Raw genomic sequence first — 13,064 nt, forward strand, 5'->3', positions numbered from 1 at the left:
ATCCATGACTTTACTGAGTTTGTCTCCAAAACGAGTAATTCCTTTTTACTCATTCCCTCGACTACCCTCAGGAGCATCTGTGTGCCAGTGAGCCCCGACGTAAAGCGGGTATATCTCAGATCACAAACCCTCCCACGAAGATGTGTTTGCCTGACTTTCTTTGCCCACAAGGCTCAACACGGCTGCATTAAAGGACAAGATTAAGGGTGATTTCTGAGAATTGCACCTTTGGTGCCAAGAGTTTCCCACCTCTGCCATCGGTTGGTTTCAGTTGCTTGGAAGCTTTCAGTTAGAAATGGCCTGAGGGAGGAAGTGCTCTGTGAGGCCAGGTAAAGATATTGGCAGGGACACAAGTACCACGTGGAACCAGGCAGCATCCCATGGCCGTCCCATCCCCAGTGGCCACTGTGTCACTGAGCCGCCAATCTTCCACCTCTAGAAGACCCTTGGGCACTTTCTATTGCTGGATGTGGATAGTGATGTAGGTGACCACAGGCAGAGGGCTGAGCTCCCCAAAGACAGCAACCCAATTCAGGAAGATCATCCTGTGGGGCCCCCTGAACTCAGATGGCTTGAGAAGACAACACTTACTGAGAAGTCGTCACTGGGGAAGAACAGGAGGTCTCGGAGGGCATGATTCTGATAGGTCTTTTCAAGCTCTTCAACGACAGCTTCATAATCCAAAGGCTCGATCAGCCTGGGCTTTTCTTGCTGTTGAAAAATAAAATATCGTATTAAAACCACGGACACATAGACTTTTGCTTCTTCTCTATGTCTGGTTGGATTTCATTTCTTAGAATCACCAAGGCTTCGACATCGTGCAGGCCTTCCAAGGGAGTCACGGTGACTCCAGGCATCTGGGGGCAAGGCCACATAGCTATTATTTCCAGATCTGAAATAACATGAGAAGATACTGAAGCACCCTACAGCTCACTCAGTAAGTCAAGCTTTCAGCACCGAGCCCCCAGTGCACATGGTCCTCAGCCCCGTCACATCCGTAGAGTAGATGTTTGGTAAACTTGATCTTCGTCAATGTGAGAAAAGGCCTTCTGCTTACATGCTCTAGTATTAGGATGATGATCATCATTTTTGGTGAATTAGATACTTCTTTGTGAGGTCTACTCGGCTCTATTTCAAAATGTTGGCTTCCCGCTAGCAATCAAAGTATCACAGACTGTCTGAGTTGTCAGTGAAACATGGATCCTGTGTCAGGATTAACTGCTTGGCTCTGAGCCTCCCTGCTGCTACAGAGATAAGCTGGGTAATTCTCTAACAGAACTGAACAACACAACTATTATGGACACAGGGTGGTGAAGGTGGAGAAGAGTCTGAAAAAAAAGAACCAGATAATCTCATCACGTTAAAGTCTCAAAGCCAAAGGGAAAGGTACCTCCCTCAAAGAAGCTGCCCAAAAGGTGAAGGTCAACAGGAGAAGGCTGGTGGTCTCATTCTAGGTTGATGTGTCTACTCCACACATACAGAACTCAGAGCGAGAAAGACGGGGCCCAGCGTAAAGACTAAAACATTACAAAACAGAAAACTGAGGACACAGTCTGAGTTCCCTTGGCCCCTGGACAAGGCATTCATGAAACCTTAAAAAAAAAAAAAAAGTGAGGGAGGATGGTTGTTTGGATTATTTAGTTATTGGCGGGGGTGGGGGGGCTCTTGGAAGCTGGAGTGGTCATCATGAAATTTGGAGGCTAAAGTGATCTCAGAAATGGAAGTACATTTTTTTTCTTGCTTATGTCAATGACATCAACAGATACCTTCCCACCAACCCTGCCCCTCTCCACTCTGAAAAGCACACAGGTTTAGCTTCCATTTATAAAGCCTTCTTTGGAAGATCTCTCTGCTGGTATAACTCCAAGGAACTATCACTAACATTTTAATAATTGCTAATGGGCTCTTCAAAGGGGCAGTAAATGTCTTTTCCAAAAAACAAAAAACCCAAAATGTAACACAGTGGGCCAGCAATAAGGGTTTCCATGTGTACTTTCTGCATTAAAACAAAACAAAAACCAACCCATTTTACAAATGCTTCATTAAATTGAGGATGATGAAAGCTGAATATTCTCTCTGGAAGGGCCCTTCAAGTAAATTTGCTAGATTTAACAAATAAATATATAGGACTTCATGCAATATTTGGAGAAAAGAAAAAATTTAGTTGTCCAACATAATCTGTTTAGGGAAAGCTTTGAAATGTTCAATATGTTGAAGTAGCAGCCAGAGACACTATGCGATGATGCATGATCTTTTTAAAGTCCTTCTTGCATCTCTTCCCTGCCTTTTGATATGATTTTTCTATTATAAACTTTTTGAAGTTCCAATTCCCTATTTTCCCAGGCAAAGATTAATTTCAAGGAGCACAGATTGATAGCTCAAGAAGCAAACGCATGCTCCAGATGTTTGACTTGGCACAAACACTTACTTCCTTTTATGTTTAGTTGGCTTTGAATGCCTCTGAGTAGTGTCATTTCACCCCAGCTCAGCAGCAGACTTCAGCAGCCTGTCACCTCTTACCCTGCAATGTCACACACTTGTGTTACCAGTGGTCCTGATAAGCCTTACATCTGGCTTATTCTGGAACCTCCTTTCTTGTCCCTAATATTGTGTTTGTGTATGGAATGGAGCGAATAAAACAGAAAGTCTTGTAAAACCATCAGGAAGCTCTCATCTCTGCTATGGAGTCGGTTGATCACGCCCTCTTCCCTCACTGTTTCTTCAGCTCAAGTGTATGATGCCAACAGCCCCTGATGTTACTTCTGGCACTTTCCCTTTTCTGCCACTTCTTCACGCCAACATGAAGAGGAGTGTGAGAGTGCGGCTTAGTTGCAGTTCATAGGTTTTTAAGGCAAATGACATAGGGATGTTTTCAACGGCCTTCTGCAATCTTGTTCTCACTATCATTTAAAATTGCTCTCCCGTTAATCAAAACTTGAGTGTAAATAAACAAGCCCAAGTCAAGGAGACCCTCAAAGACGATCTTGTACTAGGGCCAAACTCTACCTAAAATGAATCCCACCTATATTAGCACAATAGGAAAATCAGAGCTCACAAGTCACGGGTTATTAACAAAACCATCGGAAAAGTAAATCCTAAACTCTCCTTGACATATGTAATCATTGCCATAGCTTGTAAGCACCTGTTGAAAGCCATGTTTTCCTTTTCTCATTTTGGGCTATGACGTTCCCACCAATTAATGAACGACATTTATCAAGCCTCTCCTGTTTAAAAATGTGGCACTGAAGTTATTTTGACATGGGGCTGCAAAACCTAGCAGATCTGCTTCATATAATTTATTAAAGTTTGATCTCTGGAAGACACATTAGTAAAGTTCTGTCTCTCCAGGGAATTTGTTAATCGATGCCCAATATTCAAGATAGTCAATATTTCATAATTTTGTGAATATGAGCTTTGTAAATAAAAATAACAAGATCTTCCCTAGCACCTAGAGCCTGGGATTTGGCGATGCTTGCCAAGAAGGTCTTCTGCATCTGTGATGGTGAGAATCCAGGCTAGGCAACCGGTAGCTCTCTCTGGAGCAAGAGAACTGTCTGCTCCGCGCTTTGGTTAAAGAGACAGATGTCCACAATGACGATGGGATTGGTTAATTTCTCACTCCTGCCCCTTATAGAGACGTTGGGTAAAACTGGGAACTGAGCAGCATTGATTTACAGCTTTACAATGGTTGGATTGTCCCTCCTGAATTTAATGTGCCTCTTTCTTTTGGAAATGCCCCAACTGGGATAAGGCATGTGCCAAGATTACCCTGGATTGGCCTGGATTTTTATAGTGCTTTTTACTCTTACTCTTTTTCTCTTAGATGAGTAATGAATTTCATTAGCTGTTCTAAAATCACTCCAGGCATGGGAAAAGGCACCCACCAGCCTCTGTTATTATGCGGCAGGGCTGGTGTTGCACCACAGGCGTAACAGGGCTATTCTTCTTATATAGTATTAAGAGATTTGTTTGATCTACTTCCCCAAATTCTCAGCTCTTTCAATTTGACTTCACAACAGAAGAATGGGCTCCGGTCACAAAAACAAATGCTTTCTTCCAAGTCTAAACCCTGGAGCTGGTGAAACTGCCATCTTGGTAACAGCCAGGGCAGCCAGGAGCCATTTACTGGGTCTGAAGCAAGCAGAATGTCCACACCTTGGCTAAAGATTCCAATTTCAAGAACACAGTATTCCATTACAAAGATCTGAATTAGTTTTTATTGTTATAACTCAAAATCAAACAGGTGAAGAGATGACACTAAAGATCTAAGCGTGAGAAGTATGTACACTGAAAAAAGTCAAATGACTAAATGATCAACCTAGATGTCTCTTCAGAATCTAACCAAAAAATAACCTAGACTATCCAGCTTTGTTTCAGGGAAGTCCAAAATAAAGCAAGAGTGTGATTATAGGTTTTCTATGCTGAGATGGAACAGAGAGTGTAACATGTACTCTAGAACCAGAATTCCTGGGCTCCTAGTCCTGGCATTGCTACTTTTGGGTTATGGAACTTTGGGCATGTTAGTTAGAATCTCTGTGCCTTAGTTTCCCGATCTGTAAAATGGACATCTTAGTAGGAGCTATGTCATAGGATTAAATGAGCTAATATTTGTTATGCTCTTAGAACACTATACCCATAATACTCATTACATAAGTGTTAACAGATAAAGGCTGTGAGTTTTAGACTTTTACTAGTCATGGATTTAAAGCACTTGTATTATAAATTTAGTATGTACAAAGAGCTGTATGAATATTTGTTGAGTAAATAACTTTATATCCTTTCATCCAGGAATTCCTTTTCTGGGACTCTATTTTAAAGTGACAATCACACAGATTATCCAAGATTTATACAAGGATATCTTTGCAACATTATCTTTGTAACAAGATGGAGAAAATATATTCACCTTAATCCAAGAGCGATAAGTAAGCAGTTGGGCTGGTGGACGCTATATCTAAAAAGTGAAGGCACTAGAGCTGTTGCTCACAAAAAGTGATTTATATTTTCCAAAAATTGTGTGCAGTGGAGAAAGGCTTCATGCCTTAATGAGCTTTGGGAAGGACATTGAAAACAGGATAGAAGTTGGGATAAAATCTCTGAATAATTGCGTAGGACATGCCATGATTCCTCCTTCTAACTCTTCAAATATTCAGTAAAGTTAGTTAACGCCTAACATTTTGCATGAGCTTGGCTTTTGTGGGAAAATGTGAGGAGGTTGGGGACTATGATCAAGACGGCAAGCATTTCCTGTCTACAAAAGGAGAGACAATGAAAGGAGGGAGGGCAGGAGGTCAAATTCATCCTGCAACGGTTCCAGATTCACACATATTATGACAGTAGAGTTTGAGTCCAGAATACCTAGATCTCTGAGGGGTAGTGAGGTCTGAAGGACAAGGATAGCTAAAAATGGGAAACAATAAATTATTAAAGACAAGGAATGATTAGGCAATTATGACACACTCATTATAAGAATATATGCTCATTAAAACTGAGTTTTAAGTTTGTAATAACAAGCAAAATTGCTTATGTGTTATTGTTAAGTAAAAGTGGGAATACGTATTGTGCATGGAATAACTGCACAAGGTTTTAAAAATTTAAAGAAAACATTAGAAATATATCTCCACATATTTTCAATTGTATTTAGATGGCACTATGATACTTAGGATTTTGCTATTTTGCATTTTCCAAATCGTTTCCAATGAATATATATTTCTTTCATCATGGTAAAAAATGCACTCGGTCTTTCAAAACTCTCATGCCTCCATGGAAACACTGGGTTTTTTGATTTTAAAACTGTTTATCCTTTGAAAATCCTCCGAAGGGGGAACTTAGAAAAGCACATGAAAGTTCAACCACTAACAATTTCAAGCAGTTAAAAAAGATAAATAAAACGCTGGAGAAAAGAGACTAGGGTAAATAATTATAGATTATGTATTTGTTGGCTCTAGATGCTAATGTCAGCAAAAAAGGGAAGAACTATTAGCAATTTATTAACGAAGGTATTTTGAGCTCTGCAGGGAACCGTAAACATCTGGTAGTTACTTAAGCATCTCTGTGCGTTGGCCACATTTGCAAAGATTAGAAGTCAGAATCTCTAGTTGGAAGTCCAGGGTTCTTCACCTACCTGCAAGTTAACCTGGAGAGTCATTCAAGTTGAGACTTAGTGAGATTGACTCAAATGAATCAAAGAGCAACTTCCTTCTCACAGCAGTGTCGTTTTAAGTTTCAGAGAGATGAAGTATGTGAGGGTGTTTGGCAAACCACCCAAAACCAGACAAATAAAGATTTCTCTTTACTTGAAAATGATTGAAAAATACCACACATTTACCCAAAAGTATATCCCAATGCCAAGTCAAGCCAACGGACCAGTCAAACCAATGATACTAAATTCTTCATGTGCCAGAAACCGTCCTACATGTTTTTACATTATCTAAATTTCCTTAAAAAAAAACCAAACAAACCTTGATAACTAGTGATTCTACTGGAGGCAAACGAGGTAATAATACAAGGGAAAGCACTGAAATTAACAAAGAGGCAGCCTCTCCTCCGTGCATCTCCTGAATCAAGTCAGGCTGCTCTCTGCCTCATGGCAAGAAGGCAGGCAAACTACTTCATTATGTCTATCAGCAAATGCAAGTGACTTTGAAATTTGGTCTCTTATTTTCCTTGAGAAACCAGCCTAGAAAACATTTTCCCGTATTTATACCTTCCGATCAAAAGAAGAGGATTAATTTGAGGATTAGTTTAGTATTAAACTCATTAGCTTTGCCAAGATAAATATCTAGGCGACAATCACAGTTGTAGATTAGAATTTCTTTTGGTAGCTCTAACACGCAAGTCGAGTCTGTTGGCAACGGGGAGTTAATAGGACTGCTGAGGACTAGTCAGGAAAAGGGTTTGATGAGACAAGAAATGGCGAACAGTCTCTACAGTCAACCCCTCATCTTTGGGGCCATGAATTTGTGCTGTACATATCAGTGTAATTAGGGAGTCAAGCCTTGGTTACTCAGCATTAGGGTTACTCTAGTTCATCAATCTGAACTAGTTGCTCTTGGTTCTCCTTTTCAAAGAAATCTGATCTTTTCAAGAAACATTATTATGCAAAGAGCCTTTCCCCCTACCTTTGAGATGTTTTGTATTTTTTCTGTTACATGCAGCGCATCCTGTAACGGTGGGTGAGATGTCCTCAGTCGCCCCTGCCACTTTCAGATATCTGAATCTTTATTCCAATCTGAGCATTTGTAACAGAATTAACTCTATATCTGAATACCTCTGTCAGCTTACAAAATTATGCATTCCGGCTAATGACCCAGAAAGACAAATAAAAATAGGTGTTTACTTCAGGACCAATACAGAAGGCTCTAGAAGGGCATGCCACGCCAATTGTTTAAACATTCTCTTCACATCCTGTCATATAGACAAACAAATAGCTAACAGTGAGGATCTACAGGGTCTTTAGACAGACCCTAAAAAAAGAAGACACCAATCTCAAGGTCTCCAAAATAAACTAGAAACAACACAGCTGCTAATTAATTTCACTGTTATCAAGATAACTGTTTATATTCCTTAAGGGAAATAAATGATCTAAATGACCCATGGATTCTTTAGACCTTAACTTCATCCAGGACCCTTTGGCCTTAGTGCAACTGGAATGGGACCAACTTCCACACTATTTGTGTTTAAAACAAACAAGAAAATTGCCGAGAGCCGGGACAGCTGGCTCCACGGCCACAGCTGTCAGCCTGTGGTCGTATGACAGATTTAATTCAGCCTTTCATCAAAGGGAGTTCCACTGGACAACCACTCAAATGTCTGAGCTTCAGAAAACAAGACTAGCTTTTCTCACCAAAAAGGAAATGATTAAGTAAGGAATAAGCCATCTTATGGTAACCCTGTAACCCTCTCTCTGTCTTTAACCACACATTTTCATGAGAATGGAAAAACACCAGCTAAATCAAAGTTAAGGACTGCACAGCTGGGCAAGCTCAGATTAAGCTGAATTTGGAAACGGTTCCCTTGGTAACAAAAACGGACATAGAGCTTGGAAGAAATCAGCCAATAGTAACTCTTTCAATGTCTTAGTCCATTTCAGTGAAATAAAGCAGGTCAAACTTGGTAAATTATTAAGTTCTTTGCAAATGTAAAGGATGATTAGTCATCATATTGAACACAAACATTATGGTTAGAAAAATCAGGATATTCTAGTTTACTAACCCTTAATTTCATTGGGAAAATCAAGGACCCAAAGAGCTTTATAGCTGATATAAATAAATACTTTCAAATTGAATTTAAAATCTTTTCAATCTTGTTTTCTTTTTCAAAGGCAATTTGATCACATAAATCTCTTAGGAGCATGTCTAAATTCACTCATTTCTGTGTAGCAAATAAAAAAAAAAAAAGGTTGCTTCCTTGCCTAACGCTGGTACTTGCAAAGAAGTAGAAAATGTCCAAGAAGATTGAAATCAAGTTAAATTACATGTCTCATTTAGTTTTCTAGAAACACTTGGAAGGTAATAAATATCATTAAAAATACATCACAACCCAATTACAAGTCTCCCTGACACCAGGGAAATTAATGCCTTCGAGCCAACTGCTGGGAATTTTAGATTAATTTATAGGAAGCCTGTGATAAAAGTAGCCACCAGCTCAAACTCTGACACTATTTTAGTACTTTAACAGTCACACTAACCAACTAACAGGTCAGATGTGAGGGGGGTGTGTGTGTGTGTGTGTTTGTGTGTACAAACACAAACATGTCACATATACATGAAGGTAAATAGTTCTGTCAACAACATGAATTACATATTTTCAATAAATCTTCCCATAATGATAGTCAGCTCATTCTTTTATTTCCTTTCTTAACCTCTGGCCACTTGAAATTGAATATGCATCGTAGACATTTGTTGTTTTTTTGGCCTAAGCAACATCCATCCTACTTTCCTTTAGTCCTAGCATTTGAATTTCCTTCTGAGGACTTCTTTCTCTTTCCCCATCAAGAGCAGTCTTGGTGGGTCTGATAATGAAAAGGGTCCTGTTTTTCTGTGGTCAAGGGCATGTGGCCCCAGTCCATTCAACACTTCCCTCCAGAACCCTGACTCTTGAAAGAGAGATGCCAAAATCCCACATGACGGTCCGTTAGTTCCAAACGTCAAGACCACACCTGTTTCCCACGGCCCCAAAGCTGCACTAAGTCCACTCCTGTTTTTTCTAGCCTGTCTCTCCATTCCTCTTTCTGCTCTTCTCTGGACTCTGCTTGCTTACCAGAGTAGGTTTCCTCCACTGGCAAGTTAAAATCTAATGTAATACAAGGAGCAGCACCTATAATAATGGATGATTGTTCCCTCAACTTATCTTTTTTTGAATTTGAATCACCTTAAAGGAGCACTTAGCATGGAGCCAAGGATGCCTTCAAGTGCAGAATGTAGGTTTTGTAAGTTCATGTATTACTCATGAATATATGATACTAATGAATACTAAGATACTAATGTCATCTTACTCTATTAAAAATACATCAGACATCATGCACCCTGAGAAGAGGGGACCAGTACCTTCTTGGTTGTCCAAGGTGATAAGCTCAGTCCAGCTTTCATCTCTAATTTTCCACTAAGCATAATCCCTTCAAATCATCCCTCACTTACGTCACCAGAGCAACGGGGGCCAAAAAATAAGTTTATGCCCACATTTTCTCTCAGTGCTGACATCACAAACTACGACTTTCTCTCTGTGGGAGGTGCCAGGTTGCACTGGAAGTTGTGTTAGAGACGATCAGGTATCTCTAAACAATTGCTAGCCCCTTACCACCTTCCTTCACTCTGTCATTTCCATCTTAAGAGAAAACATTCGCTATATTTGTTATAGTAAAACCAATTCATATGTTTTTTTACTTGTAGGAATAGCAGTCACACCAAGCAATTTAATACTGATAGTAACTATAGACACAACCATTTTTTTTCATTGACCCATATATGCTAATGACAGTTTTATTTTTCCTACTACCATTACCATGATCAAATGGTAAGGACTGTAATAAGTATTGAACACCTTCCCTCACTGAATATTCATACCAAGACTAGAAGAGATCATCACTGTTTTATTTCACAAATGCTGAAACTTGGATTCTGAGGACGTGCTCTGCAAATTGATGGAAAAACAGGTGTTTCAACCTAGCTCGGTGTGATGCCTTTGGTCCACTCCATTCTAGTTAACCAGCAAAAGTCTTAGCTTTGCAGCAATAAAAAACAGAAAAGCCTCCCCGCTCATAGGAATATTCTAAAACAGAGCTGTAGTTTGGGTCCTGTGAGCTTTGTGAGTTTCCGCAATGAAGGGCGTTAGATTGCTAGGAGTGGCGTGAGGTCACTGAGCACGTCAAGGAAGGAAGTGGTAGGGACAGAGGACAAAAAAAAATTTATAAGACGGTAAGGAGGATGAAGAAAAGGAAATGAAAGTATACTGAGGAACCATATAATGAATGTGTGATATTGTGATTTATAATATGAAAGATAAATTTGGTCTTCATCCCCGTTTTTGGCACAGAGGTCCTAAAAACGTAAATTTCCTAAGTGAAGAGAGGGATGAAGGTGTCTTTTGTGAAGTTAATGAGATGATTTTTGGATGGCACCAAAGGATGGGGGCTGGTTTCCAGAACCAACCATGTGACTAGAGGTTTGGATCTTTCCACCCCACCTCCCTGTCCTCTAGGGAGATGAAAAGGGATTTGAAGTTAAATCTGTCTCTAATGGCCAGTGATTTAATCAATTATACCTGTGTAAAGAAGCCTTTGTTAAAACCCAAAACGATGGGGTTTGGAGAGCTTCTGGGTCGGTGAACACATGGAGATCTGAGGGAGACTGCTGCCCTTTCTCCATACTTTGCCATGTGCCTCTCTTCCACTTGGCTGCTCCTGAGTTATTATCAGCCTTTTGTAACAGACCAGTGATGTAGTAAGTAAAATGCTTCTGAGTTTTGTGAGCTGCTCTAGCCAATTAGTCAAAGCCAAGGAGGGCATGGGAACCTGTGATTTACAGCTAGTGTATCAAAAGTACAGATAACAATCTGATGTGCAACTGGCGTATGAAGCCCAAGGAGGGGGTGGTTGGAACCTTCAATCTATAGCCGATTAATCAGAAGCACAAGTGATTACCTGGACTTGAGATTGACTTCTGAAGTCGGGGCAGAGGCAGCCCTGCAGGACTGAGTTCTTAAAACTGTGATATCTGATGTGATCTCCAGGGAGACAGTGTTAGAACTGAGTTAAAATTTAGGACACCTCCCTGGTGTCACAAAGAATTTCTTGGTGTAGGGAAAAACCTCCACATCGTTGGTGACCAGAAGTGTCAGAAATGAAGTGTTTTGTAAGAGGTGTAAAGGAGACACACAAGAAGCAGAAAGACAGGTGGAAGACTGAGTTTTCCAGCTGAGAATGCTAGGTAATGTGTGAGGCAAAAACCACAGTGGAAATTGCCACTAATTGAGGGAATCTCCACGTGAATAAGTTTTGTATCACTGTGACCATCCAGGAAATAAAGAGTTTTGGGGATCACAGTGTTACTTCCTGTCCACCCTGCCCCTCCCCCTCTCTGACGAATGGTCCACCTCCACTCAGACAGATATCAAGAGCATCGTCAGGGAGTTTGCGAGGTCTGCCCGGTTTGTCAGTTCTCCTCCATCTGGCCTTTCTCCAGGCTTACTGCTTCTCCCTCTCGCGGCGCTCAGCCCCAAGGAAAGTAAGGTTATTCTTGGTTAAACTGCAGGTACCAAGTCCATCTTGACAGCATCTTCTCTGCAGCTACGTGACACCCGAGTTAGCCACTCCCTACTGCTACAGCCACATGCAAAGTCCTCAGATCCAGTTTCAATTTACGCTTCTCCATTTCTGTGGTCTGGATTGAACTCAGATCTCCAGCCCCCTCCCCGTTTACTCCCGTTTCTTTGCTTTACATTGTACGTTAACCCTGATTCGGTCTCATTGCACCATTTCCTGGAACCATCATCCTGGGTCCGGGGACCCCACCCTGTGCTTCCTTTTGGCTAATGGTTCATTATAAAACAGCCAGAATAGGTAATTATGAATGTTTGTATAAAACAGAGTAACAATGAGCAAGGAAGCACAGATGACCAGGGAGAGGGTGTTCATATTAACGTGGAAGAGTAAAGATAAAAAAGGGACTTGAAAGACAATAGCACAAACCATTTTACAAAATGTGTGTAGGAGATATGTGAAGGTTGTTCAGATGACATCCTCTGTCTATAGAAAATTATAGAAAACTATAATTTTCCATTTTCTATTCAAGTGCTAATAGGCTATTACTAAAGAAGAGGAGAAATTTCATTTGTATCCAAAGTTTTCCAAACACTTTGAAATCCTGTGGCTTAATTATCCACAAGCCAATAACAGCTTAAAAACAACAACTCACATTTACTTAAACAAATGTCATGTTTTTTTCTGACTGTACAGATGACTGATATCATAATTCAACTTAACAGTGTATTTAATCTTTCCAAATTAGGACATACGACCTCGGAAGGAAATTATCTTTTTATTAACTTCCTTCCTCTGTACCAGAGATCATACTGAATGATTTGGATAAAAAAAGAAAAACAGAAAGACAGTTAAAAAAGAAAACCTTCAACTACAGAACACCACATACTCTTCAGAAATTAAGGGAAGTAATTCCACCTGATGATCTAACAAGTTTCATTTTCCTTGAACTTTTCTTATAATGCAGTTGCTCACATTGCATGCCATCTGTGATAAGTACTAAAGTATGGAAAGGGATTTCTTAGCGAATACAATTGAAAATCGAATTCATAAGGGAAACTTCCAAAACAGTTAAAAATTCCAACCAAGTTAAATACACAGCTTCAAACAGCACTTGAAGAAAACAGAAAAAACAGAATTGTCAGTCTGGGTTGTGAGAGTATAAACTTTGGGTGGCGTACCATTCAGGAAATCAGGGACTTCTGGTCGAGTATTCTAGGTGCTAGGAAATTGAAGCATTTCTAAATTTGTCTTAGAGCAAGAAATGGTTTGTTGAATTCAAAATCCACATGCTCATTTTAAAAACATC

The 13,064-nt window shown here is 40.1% G+C and overlaps 1 protein-coding gene across 14 annotated transcripts in view; it reads right to left on the reverse strand.

Annotated features, from left to right (window-relative positions):
* The window catches only part of DOCK10 (dedicator of cytokinesis 10), a 241,535-nt gene that overhangs the window by 138,763 nt on the left and 89,708 nt on the right, over positions 1–13,064 (reverse strand). For all 14 annotated transcript variants that reach the window (XR_010380702.1, XM_064485215.1, XM_064485213.1 and 11 more), the window contains exon 2: positions 592–711. Coding sequence is in view for 13 of the 14 variants with exons in the window: in XM_064485215.1 (XP_064341285.1) it covers positions 592–711 (120 nt within the window). In the remaining variant the exon portion in view is untranslated. The remainder of the gene's footprint in view (positions 1–591; positions 712–13,064) is intronic.

This window comes from Camelus dromedarius, chromosome 4 (genome assembly GCF_036321535.1).
Source record: "Camelus dromedarius isolate mCamDro1 chromosome 4, mCamDro1.pat, whole genome shotgun sequence".
Lineage (NCBI taxonomy): Eukaryota > Metazoa > Chordata > Mammalia > Artiodactyla > Camelidae > Camelus > Camelus dromedarius.